The sequence below is a fragment of the Sardina pilchardus genome, chromosome 9 (assembly GCF_963854185.1).
Source record: "Sardina pilchardus chromosome 9, fSarPil1.1, whole genome shotgun sequence".
Classification (NCBI taxonomy): Eukaryota; Metazoa; Chordata; class Actinopteri; order Clupeiformes; family Clupeidae; genus Sardina; species Sardina pilchardus.
Window position 1 is genome coordinate 18,777,742 of NC_085002.1, and position 24,948 is coordinate 18,802,689.

The 24,948-nt window shown below is 43.0% G+C and overlaps 3 protein-coding genes across 4 annotated transcripts; 1 reads left to right on the forward strand and 2 right to left on the reverse strand.

Annotated features, from left to right (window-relative positions):
* The first annotated feature begins 1,239 nt into the window (after positions 1-1,239).
* On the forward strand, positions 1,240-11,219 carry LOC134092931 (uncharacterized). Of its 2 annotated transcripts, none has more exons than XM_062546120.1 (14): positions 1,240-1,462; positions 2,052-2,475; positions 2,767-2,902; positions 3,301-3,358; positions 3,572-3,599; positions 4,083-4,112; positions 4,206-4,301; positions 5,187-5,258; positions 6,658-6,798; positions 7,965-8,102; positions 8,345-8,447; positions 10,134-10,207; positions 10,530-10,628; positions 10,903-11,219. In XM_062546120.1, exons 2-14 carry the CDS (start codon positions 2,110-2,112, stop codon positions 10,993-10,995), a joined length of 1,434 nt encoding a protein of 477 aa, XP_062402104.1. In that variant the 5' UTR covers positions 1,240-1,462; positions 2,052-2,109; the 3' UTR covers positions 10,996-11,219. The 2 variants fall into 2 exon arrangements, with proteins under 2 accessions (XP_062402104.1, XP_062402103.1); XM_062546119.1 differs by having other exon boundaries at positions 1,243-1,462; positions 10,808-11,219.
* A 78-nt stretch (positions 11,220-11,297) lies between these two features.
* irf6 (interferon regulatory factor 6) lies at positions 11,298-18,401 on the reverse strand. Its single transcript, XM_062546121.1, has 8 exons — positions 18,175-18,401; positions 16,657-16,836; positions 16,039-16,234; positions 15,396-15,491; positions 14,853-15,113; positions 14,088-14,480; positions 13,229-13,347; positions 11,298-12,715 (listed from the first exon to the last, which is right to left on the reverse strand). Exons 2-8 carry the CDS (start codon positions 16,828-16,830, stop codon positions 12,482-12,484), a joined length of 1,473 nt encoding a protein of 490 aa, XP_062402105.1. The 5' UTR covers positions 16,831-16,836; positions 18,175-18,401; the 3' UTR covers positions 11,298-12,481.
* A 1,447-nt stretch (positions 18,402-19,848) lies between these two features.
* guca1ab.2 (guanylate cyclase activator 1Ab.2) lies at positions 19,849-23,715 on the reverse strand. The gene is made up of 4 exons (XM_062546122.1): positions 23,521-23,715; positions 21,470-21,619; positions 20,691-20,781; positions 19,849-19,994 (listed from the first exon to the last, which is right to left on the reverse strand). Exons 1-4 carry the CDS (start codon positions 23,713-23,715, stop codon positions 19,864-19,866), a joined length of 567 nt encoding a protein of 188 aa, XP_062402106.1. The 3' UTR covers positions 19,849-19,863.
* Positions 23,716-24,948: the final 1,233 nt, after the last annotated feature.

Below are 24,948 nucleotides of genomic sequence, written 5' to 3' on the forward strand. Positions count from 1 at the left end.
AGGACTTCCTTATGATATAACGGGACAAAGTCCAGCGACACACCGATTCTGTGGTTGAGAAGGAGGGGGAAGCAGAGAGAGAGAAAGAGAGTGTGAGAGAGAGAGATCCGCTGTTGTATTGTAATGTTTTTGTTCTGTGGCAGATCAACAGCTAACTGTGAGGAGACTGGAAATTTATCTTCCACTGAGCAGCTGGGAAGGGTCCACAGGTGTGTCTAGTATTCCGCTCAAAGGTTTACTAGTAGACCCTGCCCTGTACACCATCCATCACTCCAGCAGGTCGGGACTTCAGGTGATAGCCTACTGACCACACCTGCACTGATAGGTCATTCGTAGTCATGCTGTGGGCATAAGGTATACCTGATCCTCCTGAGAAAACGTCTTAAATTCCTCTAAAATGCTCTACGGTCATTTTTATTTGTTTATCATGTGATGTGAATCATATGAACGAACCCTCCATATTGTTTATTGGTCTCTTTCTGCAGGACAAACACTAATCAAGATTGCTATCAAATCTGCATTTACACCTGATTATCACTGGCCTCCCTGGCTCCCACCATCATGGCAAATGACAGATAAAGCTATCTTTGATTACCAGCCTTTACCATGTCTGTTATCATGGTAGGATTTGACTGCAGCATGGACTTGGCTGTTCCTGTTGTTGTGCCATTCGTAAATGTGACTTTTGACAGCAGGACACTGGGGGCAGTAGTGATGGCGTTGAGTAGAACTTTCCCATGGTGAACAAACCTACTCAGAAGAACACACATGATGTGGTGAGTGGTTTACTGAAAAGGGAAGTGAACTAAAAACAGGGCCACTTCAGGCCTATGATCTCTCTGAACCCGTATAACACATACAATTCAATGGCTCACTTTACGCCTTGAGTAGGCTACTCTTTCAATGCACACAATGAGCCACAGCTCCCTGGAGTTTTGTTCATGCAAGTTCCTCAAGGATTCTGCTGGTGTAAGAAAACATAATTTCGGACTGGAGACAACTTGGATGCTATTGTTCAGTTCTCAAGGCAAACCAACATGAATTGGCTCAATAAAAAAACATAAGAAGTAGCAGAAATCTCTCAGTTCCTGTTTTTTTTTATTCCTCAACCACGGATGTCATCTGTAGCTGAGAGAGAGAGAAAGAGAGGCGTATCTCTTGAGGGTTAGTTTGTAAAAGTGACAGAAGTGTTGGTGAATGTGAGAGGCGGAAGCACTGTGTGAGTGTGTGTGTGTGTGTCTGTGTGTGTGTGTGTGTGTGTGTGCATTGTGGTTGTGTCGCTCTCTCTCTCGCTTATTTCCTGTCGACAGCAACAACAGCAAGAGCCGACGGTTGAGGCAGCTGTTCCGGAGACCAGAGGGTGCGAGAGCGGGAACCCGGGCTGTCCAGCAGAGGCCTGAAGCAAGCCTTTTTATTCCGCTACTCACGGACCATCCACTCTGGAGGAGCCTTGCGTTTGGAGGTATGATTAGCCTACTTTTAAGAGAGCTCCATGCCTTCTCTCTGATGGGTATATATGCACAATGTGAGTGTAGTGATGTGCAGAGGCAGGCAGAGCAGACTCTCAGAGCTGTGTGGGTGGTCATTTTGCCTGGTGCCCACACATGGCTGCTAAGCACCCACAGCTAGGCTATACATAATTCCACAGTTGAATGCATATGCTCATTTCAAGTTCTTGAGAGTGTTTCTTCAGTGCATAAGAGCATATCAGTATCAGTAGGTCTGGTGATGATAAGACTTGCATATCAGTTACATTTTAGACTTATTTTTATAAGCTTTGAGGGAATTAGACGGGTGATTATTTTTGTTTCATGGTTAGAAGTTATTTCTCTCTTCCTGAATGTAGGTTTCCTTTTCTTTAAATGCATTTGAAGACAGGAGTTACACTTGTTGCTTTCTGTAATGCTTTTTAGAAGATAACTAACCTTGAGGGCTAGGTGGAGACACACCCATGTTCACTCAACCCCTTTGACCTTAGGGATGAAAGACAGCAAGTTTCACAGAAATTCCACCAAATCTATTGACATGCAATTTATCATTCTCTCTGCCAGACTGATGTTAATTCAACACTGCCTCGACAACATCAAGTGAGACGTCAATCAAAGCGAAATGGAAACCGATAACGTGCTGAAGCGGCAGTGGCTTCGAACGGAAAGCTATGACCAGAAGTTGGAGCACCGGGCCACGAAACACGAATGCCTTCGTGATCGCAACAATGTGACGAGCTGCCGTAGTCCGGGCACCCCGCAGGAGTCCGATTGGAAGAGAAACATGCGGAGTAAACGACAGAGGGAGTTCCAGAAGAGGAGGCAAATTAGCAGCGAGGCTGCGCTCGCCGCCGGCGGGAAGGATACGACTCAAGAGAAAGTGACCCTGAGAGGGAACAGACGGAAAGTGCCGTTAATCCACAGGCAGTCACTGGTGTCATCACAGGATTTGGGCATCATCTGGCCGCACATCAGTGCGTCTGCTGAGGTCAGTTTATCTCTGACATGTGGGGTGGGCTGTCACAGCTAACATTGTTGTAAGCTAAATTAGGCATATTAGCCTAGGTCTATGCATTTACAGTTCACTGAGTAAACGTATGCCTATAATTAAGTCTGGAAACATGATAAAGCACTGCTGGAAAGTTCTACTTCATTCACAAACATGCTTTTCTCGCAATCACAGAGCCAGAGAAATTTGCTCTCAACAGGGATTATAGTAACTCTACTCAGTCACTATTGTCTCACAGCAATTCTTGTAACTGTTGCTTGTTTCTTTTAGACATCATGGATGTCATCAACAGGTGCAGAGCAGGAACATGACACAGGAATGATGAGCGGTGTTTTTGACCTCACATCCAGTACAGGCTTTCTGGAAGGAGGGACGCCCCTGAGGAGTGTGTGGACCAGTGAGGGAGGTAGGGCATGGCACAGTTCCTTTATCAGATGACTGTTTGATAAGCTTGGCCCCACAGGGAACCCCCAACCCCCAAAGGTTCTGGTTTGAACTCTCACAAGGGGGTTCTTGCCAAGTCAATGTGAGTCTTGGTAAGATTTCAAAATATGGATAGACCCCACTAGCCTGCCATTTTTTTCATTAGGAGTTCCATTTAGCTCTTCGAATAGCATGCAGAACCCCACGCAAAGTTGTATAAGTGTAGGCTTGAAAGAGTTACATGAGAACAACCTGTCAAGAAGATAGGCCTATGCATGTGTTGTGAAAACATAGTTTTCACAATAAATGTTTCTGGGAATATATGTTGAAAATGTCATTTAAGTAAGTTTTCCATAAGTAGCCTGTTTATCCCCTTCACAGCTCAAAACAACAGAGGGAGCAATCACATTAGTAGGAGCGACTTCAGCTGCCAGACAGAGTAAGTCACACTGTCACACCTTATTACTAATGCTACTTTACGTATAGCACATAGTATACCGCAGAAGAATAAACACATTTAAATATGTTTGACACAATTAACTCATAGTACTGATCTGATAGTACACTGATGATGTTACGGACACTGGTATTGTATTTACACGGATGGTACCTTTTTGCCTGAGTGACCTGCGACGTCTTCTATCTTTTGCAGGTGTGGCTATGTAACCATAAAGGAGGAGGTGAGGCGTTTACTGTGATAACTTGTATCTCTCTGTCCCGCTACTGAGGGTGATGCAACTACTGCAGATACCCAGAGAAAGGATTGGCTCATGTTTACATTGTTGCCATAGTTTTGTTGTTCTGTATCAGATGTGGAATGGAGCATTCGTTTTTCCATACAAGATGATAATGACAAGGGTGTATTTGCAAACTGCAGTGAGCTAATTTATCTTCAAACTGTCAGATTAAGAATACACCCTCGGTCTTCTTATTTCAGTTAAATGTGCAGTCAGCAATCAACATTGTTTTGGACAAAAGCATCTGCTAAGAAATTGAAATATAAGCATACAAATACAACATCAGTCACTGATTGTACCTTTAATTATATGTGTGTGTGTGTGTGTGTGTGTGTGTGTGTGTGTGTGCGCGCGCGCGTGCAAGCATAATCAGTGACCAGTTCAGTCAATCCTTCATTGTCTCCCCCTATCTCTCTGCTCTTGTAGGATCTCTTTCAGCTAGGAGAGTATTTAAAGGTAAGCAGGTCTGCAGCAGTGTTCTCTCACACCACACACTTCAATGTATGTGGAGAGAAATGAGCTGAAAATGAAACCCTTCCTTCATTGCAGGAGGCGCTGTGGAGAGAGGAGACCCTCAAACAGAAGCTGGCTCTTCTTCAGCAGGAAACCTCCACCTTACTGACATACTGTGACAAAATGTGGAGGGTACATGTTTTTTTTTTTTTTTTACCATTTTTGTATCTTTTGTTTTACTTTACTTTCCTGAACAAAACACACACACACACACACACACACACACACATTCACAAAGTGAGAGAGATCAACAGACATATTAAGTATATACTGCACATACTGAGGAACTTAAAATGATATGTTTAAGAGGCAATGACAACATATAAAACTCATAACTGCTGTTTACTGTAATGTGTTCACACTGTGTTTTGACCGTCTGCCACATACCCAGAGTTTATGGGAGACTCAGTTGTTGGAAAGACTGTTATCAGCCCCAATGCAGAGCTCAAACTGAAACTGCCTGTCAGACCAGGCTTCTGGGAAGGAAATATGTGGTTTCAGACAGATACCTCCTCAGCGTCATGCTACAGTATGTGCAAAGCTACATACTGCATCCTGTAGTTTATGCTCTGCACACAAACACACAAACACACACACACGTACAGAGAGAGAGAGGGGGGGGGGGGCGGGGGGCGGAGAGAAAGAGAGGGAGAGAGAGAAACAAACAAAGGGGATGGCATTGGTGATCACTTACAGTATCCAAATGTCAGCCTTTTGAAATACTTCCCAAAAGCTATTGTTTAAGTTTATTCCGTATGAAGAATGAAGACATAGATAATCATTCAATGTCACCCATTCGGCTGCTGTCTCAGCTAATGATTAAATACCTTAGTGTTCTTCTTATGGCAAACATATAGCAGTAGCATGTTGAGTAGTGAAATGTGTGACAGTTTGTTGCCATTTTCCTAGCCTGTGCTATCAAAATGGGAACTACAGGTTTGATTTGACATCAATATGAAATGTGTCTTTCATCTTTTTTTCTCCCTCTGTCTCTCTTTCACCCTCTCTCTCTTCCAGGCATGCTTTAAGGAAGACTTGATGAAATGTAAAATTGGTGCTCTTGAATCTCAGCTACAAGTGTGCGCCCACGTGAGTTCCATTTGTCTACTTGCCCATAATATGTATATACACACACCACATTGTCTTATCTGTATGTTCTTACATACTACAAGCTATTAACATTGACTGCAGTGTTGAAACCGCCAGCTTTTCGAAATCACAAATCATTCAGTGCGGTTACATGCATACAAACAATCAGATGTCTGTCTGACACATTGAATGAGGAAGAGCGTTGTGTTTGAAAACAACAGTATTAGATGTGATGAGTGGTGTGAGTTGAGATGAGTTTGAATTAGATAATAATCATGCACACAGACACTCTTACAGAAGTGACATCACACTTCTAAACCCCCCAAACGGCATATTTTTCAGCACTCTTTGTGGCAATGTGCCTTGAGTGAATAATAGTTTTTTCATGTGGCTGGGAAGTGGGAAGGTTCCCACTTTGGAACAGGCTTGTGCAAAATTCTGAATTTTAGAATTTGATTGGCTCTGTCCCAGCGGAGGTTGAATTGGAATTGGAATTGGAATTGGAATTGGAATGACGAGAAGTTGAGTTACATGCAAGCACACAGCACAACAGAAAGAATGGGATGAATGAGAGGAAACAAAGTGCCTGTGTTGCCCCTATGTTTGTTTTCCATTATAGGCCCTTATGTTTATTTCTATTATATTCATACTTTGCATGTGAGGTCACAACTACTGGCTGGCTGATAAGGACATCAGTCGCCAGCAACAAAACCCAGTAAACTAAAGAAGGATCTTGTATAGTTTTCGTATAGTCCTGTGTAGTATTCGTATAGTTTTACCACACGAAAGTTGGTGTTTTGAGGTAAAACTACCGTACTTACCAAACTGTCATTCGCCGACAGGCAGGGTGTAGGCTACATTCAGATGAGGACTTCACACAACGGAATAGATGTCACTTTGTGTAGCCTATAGCTATAAATATGCAAATGTTTGCCATTGTTGTTAACGTTTCTTGCCCGTCAGTCGTCACATGACTGCAAAGTATGAATAGGACTATGTGTACATGTAGCTTAGTGGTTTATAGCCCAACTTGGTGTTAGGTATCTGCACTTCGACAGATAAGGGGTGGATGATTAACTACATTTGCTCCTGCTGCCACCTGCTGGACATCCACTGCAGGTACAACCAGGGTAGATGGATCTGTGTTTGAGGAAGGGGACGTTATAGGTCATGTTCACCACAAATGGTCTGATGTTAAAGTCGACAGTTGTTGGCCAGGGGCCACATCAACCATTTGTAAACTTTAGAATGTACTTACCGTACGTGTTTCCTGTCAGCCTTTTTGTCCTTTGGTGTTTTCATGTAGAATTAAATTTTAAATAACGGATTTCTAAATCAGTTATTAGCTGCATGTGGATGCTGCTGATTGTGCATCATAATCTCATCGTGTGTCCATCAGAGGTTTTCTAAGGACGAAGGCAAGAGGCTGCTGATCCTGATGGAGGAGCAGTTCCGTCTGGAGGAGGAACGGACGGTGGCCAGCCTACAGAGGATCACAGAGGAGAAAACAAAGGCCCTGGACAGGGTCATCAGCCTAGAGGTGAGGGGTGAAATCATAGTCTCTTACATCTGTTTCCCATGACGTGACACGTTTCATTTAGACCTCTGAAGATTGCCTACAAAAAGGATCCAAAGCTGCCATCTTTGCCCATATAAGGAGATCCGGTTGTTAATTGAAGCTATCTGCCTATGGCAAGTTGCATTGTAAGTTAGCTCTGGGGTAGCAAAGATCAAAGTGTGCCGTCGTCTTCACCTATCAAAGATGACAGTATCCACTCGAAGGCAGAGGACAAAACTTTGTAGTGCAAAACGTCCCCGCGAGAGTTTAAGAGGTGAGGTAATTGAAAATCCCCATGTTATTTTCCCATAGAAAAAATCTCAAGATACCGGATCTCCTTATATGGGCAAAGATGGTAGCTTCTTTGTAGGTGAACTTCAGAGGTCTATTGACAAGGCTGACCGTGTCTGTTCTGTGCTCTAAACAACATTTGAGATTGTAGAGCACCAAAACATTACACATGTCTCATGGCGCTTTACAGAGTGTTAAACATTCAAAGAGAGCCCATGAGTAACAGAGGCAAGGAAAAAAAGATACAGGAAGAAACCCCGGACAGATCCACGCCTCAACCCATCTGCCTAGGGTCAGTTACATTAGAGTAAAGTAATTTGTAGTATCAGAAAGTTCAAATAGTCCAGTGTAGGGAATATTGTATTGTAGTGTATTGTCCATTAGTAATTTCGGAAAGTAATGGGTCGCTAGGATGCGTGGGCCAGGAATCCGGGCAGGGAACCACAGCAGGCGATGGTAGGTGAGTCATAGGGATGGTGATGGCGCTGGCGATGGTAGGGCAGTCATAGGGTGTGACTTCAGGACAGGTGTGATGAGGGCCAGGCACAAAGATGGCTGATGACTGGTAATGGTTTACCTCACAGGTGAGGTATAGGGGAAAGGGAAGAGAAATAAAGTGGGTTATTACTATAAGTCACAGTAAATAAGAGCAAGCTGTTGTTACTATCTCTGATTCCTCAAAGGACAGGACTAATGCGCTAATGTGTGAACTAAGCTTGGACTTATGTTTAGCTACATAAAAAGGGGTCAATACGATTCGTAACTTATGTTCAACCGCTATTTATGTGCTATAATGTGTTGCCCCTCTCTCTGCTCCACTCCTGACTGTGGGTTATTATGCTGCCTGTCTCCTCTAGAGGGCGGTGGAGAGGGCCCAGGAGGAGTCGAACCACTGGAGGCATCTCCATGAGGAGCAGGGGTTGCTGTGTGCCCAGCTGAGGGCTTCCTTACAGCAGAGCTCTGACCAGATACTCACCCTGCAGAGCCAGATGGAGGTATGAGAGGCCACCTGATGCGTGGGTCGAGTGAAACCTGTGCATTCTACACCTCATAATTCAGATGATATTTTATTGTCTTACTCCAGCAAATATTATCATGCAAGAGGCATGTTATAGTTGTTTTGTCTTGAAATCAATCCGTTCATTCAGCCATTCATAAATCATTAAGACTCAGCCAATACAAGGTAGCATAACAGCTTAGAGTGTAATCTTCTTTTTGTGATTTTTGAATGACTCAGAAAGCGGCCCTCCACGAAGATCTCCTGCAAGAGCAGCTGCAGCAGCTGCAGGAACAGTATGCCACCTCCCTGGAACAGGACCAACACTGTGTGCATAAGAAGGGTACGGTTCATCAGAGCTAGTCACTAACTTCTGGTTAAATAAACAGTCATCATAGAGCAGTGGTTCCCAAACTTTTCTGGCTCACGGCACCCCTAAACATATCTCTCTCCATCCACGGCACCCCTATTTTTTTTTTACTTTTTACTCAACCTCCTTTGTGCCATATTTGTACTTCATGCCATTTTCTTTAACCTTGTGATATGTTGGATAGGCCAAAACTGCTTTTATTATAGGCATTACTAAGATAAGGTGAAGTTAATATCTTTTTTTGTTTTATTGAAATGAACTACTTTCATTCAATTCATTTAATTGAACTTTTGAATAAATGGTGAACAGGATAACCAACTTGATAACCACCTGACCTCGGTGTGCAGTCTTAACCCATTTCACTGCAGAGGGCAGTGAATAACCGTGTTTGAAGGGGACGTGATTTAACGTAATGAACTATTTTTACGATCTGTTTCAATACATCCGTCAGGTCTGGAGGCATCGTTTTTGCAGTAAGAGCCTCCCGATGCAACATGCAATGCGTCGCTATCATGGAAGGATTCTGTTGCATAGCTTTCGTTACAAAGCCTTTGACCCGACCTGTCATTGAGGCCGCCCCGTCAGTGGCAGTGCACACACTTACGCACATATCCCAGCTAAGATTATTGTTCCTCAAGTATTCATCTGTCACCCTGAATATCTCATCTCCGGCAGCATGGTTGGCCAGTTCTTTGCAAAATAAAAAGTTATCTGTAAATTTGTCCTCATCGACATCTCACGTTAGCAAGCAGCTGGCAAAGGCCACTAGCATAAGTGGACTCGTATTTGAAGCGCAAACTTCCCCAATAGCCGTAGCCATCGTTAGCCCACGTCTCCCTGCAGACCAGGCATACTGGTGTGGGACACGTTACCTCGCCAGCCCAAGTGAACTCATACTGGAGGTAGGAGTCGTTATATTGCCTCACTTTTCTCTTTGCTGATTTCGTCTGTTCAGATTCCGAGGTCTGTCCCTGTGGAGGTGCATGGCGTTGTCTTTAAAAACGTATCCATTGGAATACCCATTGCGCCTATAACTGCACCCCGCCATACGGAATAACGAACGAAGTCACCGAACAAACAATAAGTAGCCAACCTACATACAGCACAGTACGATACAGTAAACTGTAGCCTATTGTTTGTGCTGCAAACACGTTTTTGCAATAAAATGAATTTTGAAATGGATATTATGCTTTTTAAAATTTCATTAAATTATCAAGCCTTAGACAATTCCGCGGCACCCCTGAGCATGCGTCACGGCACCCCAGGGTGCCGCGGCACCCACTTTGAAAACCCCTGTCATAGAGTGTGTTTTCATGCACACTAAAAACCGATTACTGCCAGAATATCAGAATATTGACAGAAACATCAATAAACGTTTAAAAGGTTTTTCATAAACCGGTAACGGCAGTAAACTGATAATGAATATAATGTTTATTCTGTTTACATGAGCACTTGAGTCAAATTTTTTTAATGTGCATGTACTGTAAATACGCTTGAAGTGATTTTTGTCAGGAGACAATTACTTTCCTTTCACACTGTGACAGGTGAAGGTCATGGGCATATATTTCTCAAAGCTCTTTTATCTCCAATGCATATTTTATTTATCACTCCACAGACATGTTTCACCCATAAACAGTGAACTGTCCATTCTCCTTTTAGATACAAACGCTTCAACAGCCCCACTGTCAGGCCACCACAGCACAACGCAAGCACATCATCATAAAGGAAGACTGGTGAGCTGACTAATTCGACTTCTTGATCATATAGTCAGTTTCACTAAAAATGAAATTGTTCTGTTAAGACGTGAAAGTGAATCATTGAAATGAATTGAAATTTTGTTTTTCGTTTTTTCTAACCCAGTACCTCCATAGTAATTTCAGACTAGAGATTTGCCCAGTATCTGCATTATGATGAATGCCTTGCTATTCAACACAGTTGGTTACTGACCGTATGAAATGCAGTCAAATCTAACAAATTGAATACATTTCCCCACATGCTTCTTCTCATTACTTTAATGTGTTCCGCTGAATTTGGCAAGTTTATTCTACTCTACAGAATGCCATGGCGGTATCGGAGTTGTCCGCGACAGATCACAACTGCCAGCCAGGGGTCAAAGCACCACAGCAGGGGACAACTGGACACAAAAGGGGGATGGTCAGTTGTAGATCACACTTTTTCCATCACCATGTTTATTCCCACGGCATCACTTTTATCAGTCCTATGCATGTGTGCGTCTCTATCCTTATGTTTGAACAGTCATGGTTAAAGTGGTTAATCTTTAACAATCAGTGTTTGCATTTATCTCTCCTGTCTCTCTGTTGCTCTCCACTAAGAGGCGCCACATCCTTCGGACTGGCTTGTATCTCTTCCTTCTGGTCCTGTTCCTGGTTGCCATGACGCTCTTGTGGTTCCACCATCCAACGAACAGAGAGGAGTTGGAGAAGCTCTACCTGATCATGGAGAACTATGCAGAGCGATGCATACAGGAAGTGACCTCACTGAAGTATCCCAAGTGCTTTAAACCCATTTGATGGGAGGCACAACTGAAGCAAATAGTCTAAGCTATGAAACTGAAATTTTATTTACTTATGTTTGTACAGATGAATTCAGGTCAAAGAGATGTTTTTTTTATAATGAAACTATTTAGTAATATTTGAAAGTTAAAGTGGATATGACTTCAGAGTAATTGTTTAATATACTTCAAATGCAACATTTTCAGATTATTCATTAAATATTTTGTATGAATACAGTGTGTGGTTTTACTTTAGGGGGCCAAAAAGGACGTGCTGGTGAGTGATAAAATTAAAAACACAAAGTCAAAAAGACTTTTAGACAAAAGTTTTATTTGCTAAAATCGTTCAGGTAAATACAGTTATGTAATAAAATCTTTGCGCTAACAACTAACAAAAGTATTTTAAAAAGTGCAGCTAGCCCAGTTTACTATGCTTACTACTCATTCAGTTTGTCAATGGTGAGATAACATCAATTCCTCTTCCTAAATGTCATCAGTTTCTTGTAAATGAAAAACAATCCATGGATAATAAAATCACAAGACTTGTCACTTGAAGAATAAAATAGAAATTAGCTTTATAATGCATATGAACAGCTTTATAATAGTGATTCCGTGAGAATTACCAAGCTTGTAATCTACATAACCAACATAATGATGAAACGGCACACAAAAAAAAATCAGTGGAAAAGCTCTGTACATCTCCATCTCCCTTAAGAAGGACCAGAGGCAGGCCCAACACAAACATATCTCCACAGAAGAATATACAGTATATATAAAAACAGCTACTGGTCTCTACGGTCTGTGTCAGCACCCAGAATAGGGCAAAAGTAACTAGACATGCAAGGCAAACACCAATGACTAACGATGACGATACTGGTTTATGTCGTATAGAAGTTGTATCTGGCGACTGAGTGTAAGGTCTCAGTGTGAAAGTAATGGTCAGTCAAATAGAGGCCACGGAGAGTAGATGATTAACCATTCAAAAAGTCACCTCGCGACCTGCAGGACTTTCACCCTTGACGCTTTCTGGTGCCGCTCTAGGTTATAAAGCAACTAGCTCTGCTTCAGTCCTGCACAACTGCCTTCCTCTGTCTAAAAGAAACGATACACAAATGAGACCCCCCCCAATGTGTATGAGATGAGGTGTACAATGTAACAAGACCATAGCATTGCTAATTCTTTTTTTTTTTTTAAATGTAGGTAGAGAGAACCGTCACTAGCCAATTATATTTCAGGGATTTAAGTACTCTTTTCAAAGCAGACCACAGTCTCACAGTGCTGACCAGGGTCTTTTACAACACAGGGCGGCTCTACTGAAGTGACATGATCACATTGTTTATGTTGGGGCAGTATGTACACCTGTGTGTATGTGTGTGTGTGTGAGTGTTTATGTTGGGGCAGTATGTACACGTGTGTGTGTGTGTGTGTGTGAGAGTGTTTATGTTGGGGCAGTATGTACACGTGTGTGTGTGTGTGTGTGTGTGTGTGTGTTGTCCTACTGGGCCTGCAGTGTGGGGGGCAGTTGCATGGCCGCCCCGGGGGGGATGTTCCAGCCCTCGCCTGGGGGCTGGTGGGTCTGCAGCAGGCTGTAGAGCTGCTTGAGGTGCGACACGATGTTGTCCTTGATGTCGGGGATGGAGATCTGCAGACGCACGCTGCCGCTGTCGAAGGAACGCGTGCAGTCGCCGGAGAACATCTCGCTGATCATGCGCGCCACGACCGGGACGATCTGGAACGAGTGGACGGAGGACAGGGGAGAGAGTTACATCACACAGAACTACATAACACCCAGCCTTGCTCAAGTCCCATGTTCTAAAGTTCTCCACACAAAAGGGGACGTGTTACCTGAAACATGCAAATGAGGCCATTTACATGTCACGCATGAGAGAGACCAAATTCAAGTTCAGCCAAAACATCACAGTCTTAGTCTTAGTGTGTTACAAATCAATAATCACAAAATTGAGCATGCATATGAGCACAAAAACAAAGAATATCATTCTTCAGGAAAATGCTGAACTAGGGCTTACAGATTGTGGGTGCGAATATGAATCTAAATTCAGAATTATAGAGAAGCAAGCTTTTCATGACCATTCAAACATTACACATCACATATTAAATAACACAGGGTCAAAACCTGACATGTGTTTATATCATTGCTCTGTTGTACAATATTTGCTGTTGTTTGTTGCTGATCTGACCGATAGCGTAGGGACGGGTAGAGGGGTGAGTAGAGTGGACTAACCTGGACCATAATCAGCTTCCTCTCTGGCGGCCTGCCGTCAGGCCACTCCTCTCCGAAACACAGGTTGATGTCAAAATCTGGCGGGCTGCCAGACATGCCCCGCTGATGGGCAATTACACCTGCATGCACAAACACACACACACACACGCGCACACACACACACACACACACACACCCAGGAACATAAACAAATATGCACACAGTTTCGGTTACAGGGTGGTTAAATCCATCATACTGTAGTCTCTTCACACAGCCCGTCATGCTTGCATGGTCACAACAAGGACCGTTTAGATAAGAATCCACAGGGCTGCCTAAAAGTACACAGTACCCACTGAGCTAACTGTCTACCATCTGGGCTATACAAGTTATATGTTTATACAGGAGTGTCGTAAGCAATGTCAATAGATTTCATTAGACAGCAAAATGCTACTAAGTGTGAGCTGCACATGGTTTGCAGTTCAATGACATCAACACGAACATTGATCACGATGCATGAATAATAAGTTCAATTTCAAAATGGCACATCCATCACTTTTACGGCCACCATTTTAAATAACCATGACTTTAAGTCACACCCGTGATCTTACAAGCTTATATGATGATGAGGCTCATATGTATTTCAGGTACACACAGGACAGGTGTTAAATTCCTTGTGCTATACCGGTAGGAAGAAGATCCCCAACAGTGGCCAACCAACAACCAAGCCTTATTTACCATCAAAAACAAAATCTTCCGGCAAGAAACCAAAAGCCATCACCAACAGAGCAGCCTTTGAGAGCGTTTCACTAGGGGTTATCAAACGGTGACCCTGTACAAGCATACCAAGAACCCAGCTGCTGTTAGCTACTGTAGCACTCACCACTGAGGAAGGACTCCAGACAGAAGAGCTTGACCTTGCGTTGGCGCTCGATGAGGTTGGGCGCCGAGGGGTTGGGCGCGCACGGGCCCGACCAGTACACCTTGCACTGGCACAGGCGCACGGCGTAGATGTCGTGCCCGCTGACCTCCAGGATGAGGCCGCGGTCCATGACGTCCAGCAGGCGGTTGGTGAAGAGCCGCTGCTTCTCGTTGGTGATGTGCTCGGTGGCGGGGAAACGCAGCTGCTCCAAGCTCACGGGCCCAAACAGCTCCTCCTGGTTGACCATGGGGCCCAGGTCCCCGTAGAAGAGGCGGCAGCCCTGCGGGTTGCTCACGTTGATGGTCGGGCACACCTCCTTGCCCCGGTAGCGGAACTGCACCTCCAGGTCAGTCACTGGGAAGAGGGAGAAGACACACATGCTGGAATTTTAAAGATGGATCGTCATGATTCCATCATGAATATACATATACAAAAACTGCCTTCCTTCATTTCTTAACAGTAAAAATTAATGTATACGGCTTGTTTACAGCAAATGAGTCTTCTTTGAGTGTTTCACAAATAAAGTAGGTTCAGTGCATATGAAATTACTGAAGCAAACTGGTATTAAGCAGATGCTTTTATCAAAAGCAACACAGGCTCAAAATGGTGGATTCGGGAACTGAATCCAGGTTGACTGATTGTCAGGCAGTGATACTAGCACAGCTTGGAACTACAACATTTAAGACCTAACATGGACAACAGAGACGAGTATGTGTGGCTACTCACTAGGCAGGGAGCTGATCCACGTCTCTGGGGTGGCGAACATCATGGCATCAGGAAGAGTCGTCGGGGGCATCACTATGGCAGGGGGCTGCATCACAATGGGCGCCGGTTGGGTGTCCATAGGTGGGGGCTGCACGTCCATATCCAGCGGCTCCTCCTTGGGCCACACCTCCACCGAGGATGGGGGGCAGCTGGGCGGCTGCATGGGGGACACCGACCCAGGGGGAGTCCAGACTGGAGGGCCCAGTGGGGACGAGCTCGTGCCTGGCAGGAGGTGGACAGTAAGGAAGCCAAGTCAGTTAAGTGAGCTTCAGTGTAATTTCTATTTCACTTGAGTGGGATTTGTATATTTAAAATAAATAAAGAAATAAAATGTTTAGTGCCCGTTTACAAACATGCAGAGGCTAACAAAACACTGATGAGACAAACGAGCGTCCTGTCCAACAATAGGGGCATGTCTGCTACATTACTCCATCATCATATACAGACAGTGTGTTTCTTCATGTCACAGTCTGTGTGTGAGTGTGTGTGTGTGTGTGTGTGTACCATTCTGTTTTGGGTAGGGTGGAAGAGGTTCTGGTGTGTCAGGGTTCTCGTCGTCTCCATCGGCATCATCTTCCCAAGGCACAGAACCTGTGGAACCTGCGGATAAGACCCACAGGGTTCAAAAGCCACGGACAAAACAACGCAGACTTCCGACAACTGATATAACAACACCACTAATGTACCTCTTCAAAAAACCTTATCTTTGCCAGCTCCTTTATCAGGCTGCTTTTCTGAATGAGTCTTGTATGAATCTGAATGAGAACTTCAGGAAACGTACTGTTAATGCAACTGATCCTAGGTCAGTTCCTGACCAAATACCTCGAAACCAAACAGCTATTTTGGGAAGGCATGAATGAGGGAACAGGTCGAGCAGCAGTTATTTCACAAACTCCATGAAAAGGTCTTGTTCATTCCAACAAGCAAGACAAACTCGCCAGTCACAAACAGCCTGATGAACTGCCCAGTATCTCAAAAACTGATGTTGCGCTACTGAGGCATCTGAGTGCACAAGTTCCATACCCCAACATCAACCACAATTTTCTTTTGTTTCGTAGTGTCCTTTTTGACTGCCTAAAAGGCACACGACAGTAATCATATTCTCCACGCCATCTGTAAAGCACTTAAGAGAACTCGTTCTGCTTACCAGGGTTGCTAAGAGGCTGTGGAATGTCACAGACGTCGTAGATTTTGAGAGGGTTCATAGGCACCTCTTTGGTCCCATCATAGATGAGATTGAATTCACGGCTTTTGTTAAGAGCACACCGCAGCTGTGCCTTCCACTTGGCTGGGTCTGGCTCGTCCACACCTTCCTGGAACTTCCCAGTCTCCACCGCCCAAGCCTGTCCATCCACACATCAACAAACAAATATTTACCACTGACATAAACAGTATAATTAAATGTATACATCATAAAGTCATGCACCCGCAAATCATCTATATAGAGATACCATAGAAACTACGTCTATCCAATTACAAAACAACAATGGTCTCTTTCACTGTTTCTGCTCAAGGACCACTTTTGAAGATTCCCTGGGGTGACAAGATCATAGATTTTGAGCTGTTTAACAACATTCCAATATGGAGCTGTTCCTCAAAGTTATTAGGGTATGTGTATGCAGTAAAACGCAATGCATTGAGATTTTTCAAAAAGCTTTTACAGTCTTTCAGCTTACAAATGACATTATGACACATGAGGATACCCATCCTCACCCATGCCATTGTTGATGCTGCCAGCTGCGGCTGTAGGCCTACCATGCCTTACCTTAAAGATGGTGTTCTCCTCCTCGTGTTGGGGGGTGTGGCGGGTGGCGTGCTTCCAGGGGATCTGGAAACGTCTGTTCTCACGGTCCAGCCACACCAGACCAGGGTAGTTGGTACTGTCCACCTGGGACACTAGCCATGGCTTCAGCCGCACACGCCGTGGCTGACCGGACATGTCCACCTGCATTTGGGAAAACCACATACAACACATATGGAGCTGGACTGATGACGCATAAGGGACCTGGGCCGGGTTTCCCAGATTCGTTAAGAAGCTCTTTAGTGCTAAGAACTTCTTAGGAGCATTCTTAGAACGTTCTTAGAGCGCTCCTAAGAAGTTCTTGGCACTTCAGAGCTTCTTAACGAATCTGGGAAACCCGGCCCTGAACCGTTGGTAACTGCAACGGATAAATATCTTAGGAAGCTCTTCTGCTTTCAGGCATGCTACTATAACATTTTGGAATTCTGCACATTATACAGGTGCAGTTTAAGAACATGATAATACAGACTACCTATGTGGATAAAGAACATAAAATGAGGAAAATATTCATATGAGGATATTTGTTTGTAAGTGGATGTGTGATACAAGAGTTACAAAACAAGCATCACTAACAAATCAGTCACTGTACATCTTGCCATTGAACGTTCTCCAGTAAACCCACTTCTGTGCCATTGACCTCATATATGAACCACCTGAGTAAACAAATATGGCCCTTACTCTGTTTATGTATGCTGTTCATGCTCTCTCTGGCTCACACACTCACACACATACACACACGTCCGTTCCCCTCCTCTTCCTACACACACTACCTTCCTTACAAAGATGACCATTAGGCAGTAACAAAGTGAACACCTTGGATTGTAGCGCGCCTCTCGACTAAGGGTAAGGAGACGACTGGCTTTATGAAGACATTTTGCCAAAGTCTGTGTACAGCTATGGCAGAACTCCCTTTGTCCATGTGCTTGTAATGACATCAAATATAATCGTAATGACATATCTCTTAGTTGCTAAACAATTCTGCATCAGATGGATTACTGTATATCAATCCATCAGATCTGAGGCCGAGGTCACTTTACCGAATGCCTGTGCTATGCTAATTCGTTTCCAACCATTGGTTGACCCTTCTAACCTCCCAACAATACTTTCAGAGAAAAATATATTTATTCACCTTAGCAAATACATCTAAAAGTTCTTAAATCAAAGCAAACCTAGGCCTAATTCTGAGGGCCTACGCAACTAAATTGCTCCGTTCAGTTGGTGCGCCTGACGAGCATAGGCTACGGTTCTGTAGCGTTTTTGTTACGCTCTTGGAGGGCTGTGGCATTTTTCATGTTCGTTAAAAGTGGAGTAGCCCAAGTAAGAACAACATTAAATGCCCACACGCAAGCTGTTGAACTAATGAATAGTTCTATATAAAACACAACGTGCTCAGGGCATGGTTCCAACGCAGCTGCAGGTAAAGTAGGCTACAATGTTTTCTGTCGGCGTAACACCTGCAGCACCACACACGAAACAACTTACCTGAAAACCTCGCAGACCAGGAAGCACACTTTTTAAATCCGGGAACTGTTCTTCAACGCTGATCCAAATGAAAATAAATAGCCTAGGCTATTTGGTTGGAATTTAGCCTATCGCTTACGCGTAATTTTATCTTGAAGAGCTGAATCCAATGTGTTTGTAGGGTACCAACACTGTGTTCGAAGTGACAGCGGGCAAGCCACCACGGTATTCCTCCTCTCCTTCCCGAAACTCAGGTAGGCATGACGTAATATGCGTTTCAGTCTGACACACCTTTACAGCTGTGAGCAGCCGGGAAAATTCCGGTGGCGCTCTTGATAGAGCACCATCTCAATTATTTTGGCTAGATATATTTACAAACAGGCTATAAATAACTACTGTCTAACTGTTATTGGTAAAGAGATGTGTCATTTGTGATGGGGAAATAGGTTAACTTTGCGTAAGTTTAGGTAGTTTTAGATTAGTCTGATACAGCCTTAATTAAAATTTAAAAATTTTAGACCTGCAGTTGTGATTGTAGTAGCTGGGTAGCTTGTGATTGTAGTAGCTGGGTAGCTTGTTCTTAAGCTTGAGTATAGCTAAATACAGTAACCACAGTCTATAATAACCTACTGGCCATTTCAGGTGTAGGCTAAATGATTAGTCTATTAGCATTAGAGAAACGCCGCTTTCTATTTTAGATCATGTAGATCATTGTTTCTAAATACAGTAAGCGCGTGTTGTAGCTTAACCACGCCCTGAAACTACCCCGGGCGGGCGTGGGAGTGTACAGGACCCCTCATCAGCTCATGTATATCAATACACTTCAGACATGTATCACAAAGGGAACACGCACGTTTTCATATCAAAGACATTTATTTCGAGACACCCTCAAAACATAAATAACTTATTTGTTGAAATCTAACTGCAATGTGGAACAGTTTTGACCAGGTATAATATTCTCATGTTAATGAAAAAAAAACCTGCAATCTCAAACACCTGATCATATAATCAAGGAAGGCCTGTAAAACCTTCTTTTGTAATGTCAATGTACTTTCTCAATTTACATGGGGCTCTAACATCAGCAGAGTTAAGTGCACTTTAGACTACTTTCAATGCAGACAATTTAAAAGAGCATTTTGTTTGCAGTGAATATCTACAGTTCATTGCTTCTGTACGCTTCCTGTGGGCATTGACATATTCTGATCACTTTGAACCAGTGACATGAGAAAATGCATAAAATAAAAATGCATTAACCTATAGGCTCAGTGTTAATACAAAACATATGAAAACATCTCTAAATTATCCACCTTTGCCTGAGCCCATGTTGACATTCTTGACCATATTTGGCAACTAGTAGAAACCATGCATTGACAATGAAACAAGACCATACCTCACACCAGTTAACTGAAATAATATTTGCTGAAAAGCAATTTGATTGTTGTCTCATTCATTTGGCCCATTCACTCAAACCCCCCAACAATGTATGATCTCTCTCTCTCTCTCTCTCTCTCTGTAAGTGTGTGTGTGTGTGTGTGTGTGTGTGTGTGTGTGTGTGTGTGTGTGTGTGTGTGTGTGTGTGTGTGTGTGTGTGTGTGTGTGTGTGTGTGTCTGTCTGTGTGTCTGTCTGTCTGTCTGTCTGTCTGTCTGTCTGTCTGGGTTGCTCTAAAAAGCTTTGGATGGAGGCACTCTTGATCTTTTGGGCTGTATGGTCTATGACTCTGTCACCAACTCTCCATGGATCTTGGTGACGATATGAGAGAGATCCAGACTCTCTGTGAATTTCTCCAGAAGATTCTCATCATTCTGGATGCCCTCCATGAACTCCTCATAGGAAAGTTCACCTGAGAACAACACACACACACACACACACACACACACACACACACATACACACACACACACACACACACACACACACACACACACACACACACACACACACACACACACACACACACACATGCACAGACACACACGCACGCACACGCGCACACACACGTGCACACACACACACACACACACACACACACACACACAAATAGAGAGAGAGAGAGAGAAAGAAAGATGAATGCATGTATACAACTTTTAAAGTACATAAAGCACACAGGATCAAACACACTCCATCAAACACACTCACACTATAGGCTAAGATCTTGGTTCACGGCCAAGCTTCTAAGCCTTCATTTCTAAATCAGGTACATTGTGTGCAATGTATGAGTATGTATGGTACATCTGTGTGTGTATGAGTATGTATAGTACATCTACAAAGATCATGTATTACTAATAGGATCTGGCGAGGAGTTTTCTTTCTTGGCACAGACCTATAGGCCAGACAGTGAAGAGAACCTAGTGACACTTGCTGTGACACCTTGCCTGTCTAATCCCTACATTTAGCTAATTGATGAAATGAGATTATTTAATTCCAACAGCGTTCGTTTCCACATAAAGGACTGAGTACAAAACAGCTAAGTAAAGTGCACTGGCCAATTCAAACTAAATAAACTCACTATACCATCTTCCACACTACCCACACATACCATCGCCGTTGACGTCAATTTTGTCAAACACCATGTTGGTGAAATCCTCAGCAGACATCTCATCCTCTGTCCCGCTGATGGCACGGATGGACTGGGAGAGTAAAGGAAACAGAATAGATTTTAGAGACTGAAATTAATTTAGCCTGTAATGAATTGGTTTATGTACCAATGTATACGTTTCATTCCAATTGCAGTAGAAATAGGTTGACTAACTTCCTCTGTGAATACTGCACATATATTGTATATATGCCTTGTGCCATATCAGTTATTATTTTATCAAATAATTGGTAATTTTGCACAACCTTGATACTCAAACTTATAGGTTCACTTGATGTACCAGGATAGGACTATTACTGGGATTTGAACCAATGAGTATGCTGGCTTGTGATTTTATATTTGTTTAATCAGATGTGCCCAAAAAATTACCCCCCAAATTTTTTTGTGCCCCAAAAAATTACTCGGCAACATTTTGCCAACAAGTCTTCAAAACACATTCAGTTAGTTTCAGTAGTGATTCATGAATGTCAACAAAGGATTGTTTACATCAGATGATCATGCTTATGACTCAAGTCCAGTGAAACAAGGAACATGCATACACATTTCATATGTGTTTTCTGCAACAATGCCAGTAGGTGTCAGTGTAAAATCATTCACATGGTGTAGGTGTTCTGTCTGATATTATAAGTCGAGAAATACACATGTTCTAAATAAAACACCAAAGGACAAGAGATAAAACACCATTCTAAATAAAACACCAAAGGACAAGAGATGAATCTTACTTTTATGATGAGGAGCAGTTCATCACGGTCAATGCAGCCGCTGCCATCAACATCGTACAGTTTGAAGTACCAGCGCAGCTTCTGCTCCACACCCGCTTTCAATACCAGACTCAGGGCTGCTACGTACTCCATGAAGTCAATAAAGCCATCCTGCATGGGGGGAAAATAAGCATACAGATTTGTTTACTTTTCCAAATGTGCTCTCCCTCTCTTTCTTTCTTTCTCTCTCTCTCTCTCTCTCTTTCTCTCTGTGTGTGTGAGGTCAACAATATAACTGGTATTCCCCAAATTGCTTTCCATCATAAGTGATGAAGTAAAATAAAATAATGCAACTGTCAAACAATCTTTCTTGGCAGCCAGACCTTCCAAAAGAATTTAAATATGCAGTCAGAGATCATACTCATAAGCCCATCAAAACATTTTTCACATTCAGCAATCATCTCCTCACAAGTCACGACTCACTGCACATTCCGTGAGTAGGCCTACAATGCCAAAAAAAAAGAGTTCTCTGTTGGCAGCAAAGACTCTGAAAGCTATAACAAACACAGTGGGGGCAGCATGTCCCCCAAACAATAACTCTGCGAGGAGTTTCTCTGGTAATACTGAAGGGAGGGGGGAGGTACCTCTCTGGTTTGTTTTGTTTGGTCCTTGGTTAAAATATGGTGTACACTGTTTTGGACAAAAGCATCTGCTACTAACATTAAACATAAACATAAACAATCATGACTGCACATTTAAAGCAGGGTTTACAATTAGCAAAATCTGGTGTTGGTAAATACTTGATTTGAGTGTTGAGCATCTGTTGTGTGCTGCACCTGATATCCATGTCAAAATGGTATGGATTTACTGTATCTCAAGTCATGTTTGACCATATGTGGTGGGTTGCCTTGACGTCTGACCAAGAGAGCTTAGGTCGTTAAAAGGATCATGCTCACACATGGCCCATCTTTAAGGACAAACGACTAAATGGCTTAGCAAACTGTTGCCCTCATGGTCTTCATAAACCCAATTACCATACATAATCCATCTCTTAGGCATATATAACCATGTCCCACTTAGCAAAATGGCATTCTGTCTTTTGGACTACACACATAGCATACCTCTGGAAAGGATTTGTATTGACAATGAAGTGTTTGACTATATGTAGCCTAAGCTACTCATATTAAAATAAATAGGAATTCTAAATAAATATCACAGATGTAAGCAAAAAGACAACATAGGCTATAACATGACACTGTCACATTTGAAAAACATTTTACACCAACACTGAATACCAATGTTTACCAATGGGTGAAAGCAACACAGTCTTTAAAACGACCCTTTATATTTAGACCATAATATTCAGACATAGCATAGGCCAGTGTTTATGTGCATCAACATAGAGTAGCCTAGGCTAACAACAGGATGAGAAGCATTGAATGAAAGTGCACCTACAGTTTAACTAAAATAAAGTCATGTAGGCCTATACGTGCGTCAGACATGGACCCTACAGGCCAGCAGCTGTTGTCTGTAATCTCAGTTTTGATTTGAGTCGGCGCACAAGATGCTGAGCCACCACACGGTTCTCATAAAGCAGGTTGAACCGTCTTTACGGGTTAAGCTCAACCCGTGAGTAGTTTCGTGCTACGTGAGGAAATGCCATCCGAATGAGGATCCTTCAGGACATCGTTGCATTGGAATATGTTTACCTGTTATATTTAACTCTTTTCCCATTGACCATCATCGCGTAGGTTCAAGAAATTATTATTTAGGCTATAGCCTAGGCCCTAGGTCTTGAATTTCCCCTTGGGGATCAATAAAGTTTATCTACAGTATATAGCATCTGGAAGCAACCATTATAACGTTCTGACTGAGTTCTTAATTATTGATAGACTAATGTTCGTGCGCATTTTAAATGAGAGACAAATAACAAAGGGGGTTCATCAACATTTGATTATCACTTCTCACATTGTGATTTTAGGTTTAGGCCTACATTTGATGGTCGCAGCTAAACCAAAGGCAAACACCACAAACAATCGGTCCTGAAACAGAAATAAATAATGGATTCTTACGTCATTCATGTCGAAGGTTGAGAACATCGACTGGACGTATGCGTTCGAAGTCTCCGACAAATTTTTCAGGCCAAAAAACTGCTTGAATTCATAATAAGTCAGAAGTCCCGATGGACATTCCGTCATAAATTTCCTGTACCACTGATGACTTTCGCACGCGTAGAGCTCGTCCAGCGAACTTTGGTTATTCCCCATATTTTGTGCTGCTCTTTTAACACAAATAGGCTACAGCCTACAGGGAATAGGCTACTAAAGAATCCGAATTTACAATATCCACGAAAAAGGATAACACAACATTCCACAGGTGAACACCTGAACTCCTGACGGTGTGACTGAACTGTGAGAAGTGGTGAGGTCCTGATGAAAGGGAATCCTTCCACTGACCAATAACAACGTACGCCGGGACACTAATCCGCTCTCATGTCTATTACAGCATGGTAACCTGTTGATGTAAATACGCGTCACAGCACTCCTGACATGTATTTAAGAAGTAAATCTTCAACTTGGTGTGCTTAATAGGCTACGTGACACAGTGTAGGCTATAGCAAGAATACCTGCCATGTCATATCATATGCTCAAATTATTGGACACCATTCTAAATTCTTACATCTGTAATATAAAACATATTTGATTAAAAATAAATTGTTTTATGTCAAACAAAGACCATTTCGTATTGAGACAATTTCTCATTGTTCTGGCAATATGTAGGAACAAATAAACATAAAGAATAGGTCAACTTGGTGAATTTATTTTGGGGCAGATTTTTGCTGAGCTGATGCAGATGTAGGAGCATTATTTTTCCACATGACTGGGTTGCTGGCAGGAATGCCAATGGTCTTGCGCCTGTGGTCGGTGTCCCTTGAGAAGCGGTAGCCGCAGGTGGGCTTCACTGCGCTGTAGAATGGGATGAGGGAGTTGGTGTGGATGTTGGTCAGTGTTGACTGTGGCTCCTTGCCAGCTGTTTGTGATTCCCAGTCGTGGTCACAGGAGTCTGCAGGGGGCTGCTGAACTTGATCCTGCTGCTTCTGCCACCAGGAGAAGACCAGCAGGTTCAGCTGCTTGTCCACCACTTTGTTCTTGCTGGCATTGACGGGTACGATGGTCTTCAGTGGGTTCACTGGTGTCTGGGTGGGGGTGGGGGCGTAAATGTTAAAGGGAAAGCCAACATTTAGTAGGCTAAGTAAATAGGCTCTGTGTTATGATGTTTTGTACACATTTTGTAGAGCTTCTCTCAAAACCAACTCACTGGTTCTTTGGTAACTGAAAACCTGGCATTTAGGTTTTGTTGTATACTTAAAAAATAGGGAACAGATGTATGTGGTTAGCATAAATTTAAGGAATTATCTGGCGTTGCCGTACAACCTATTTGTATCTGAAATGTAAATTCTGAAGTCATTTTTCCTTGCTGATTGGCTACATTTGTATGTT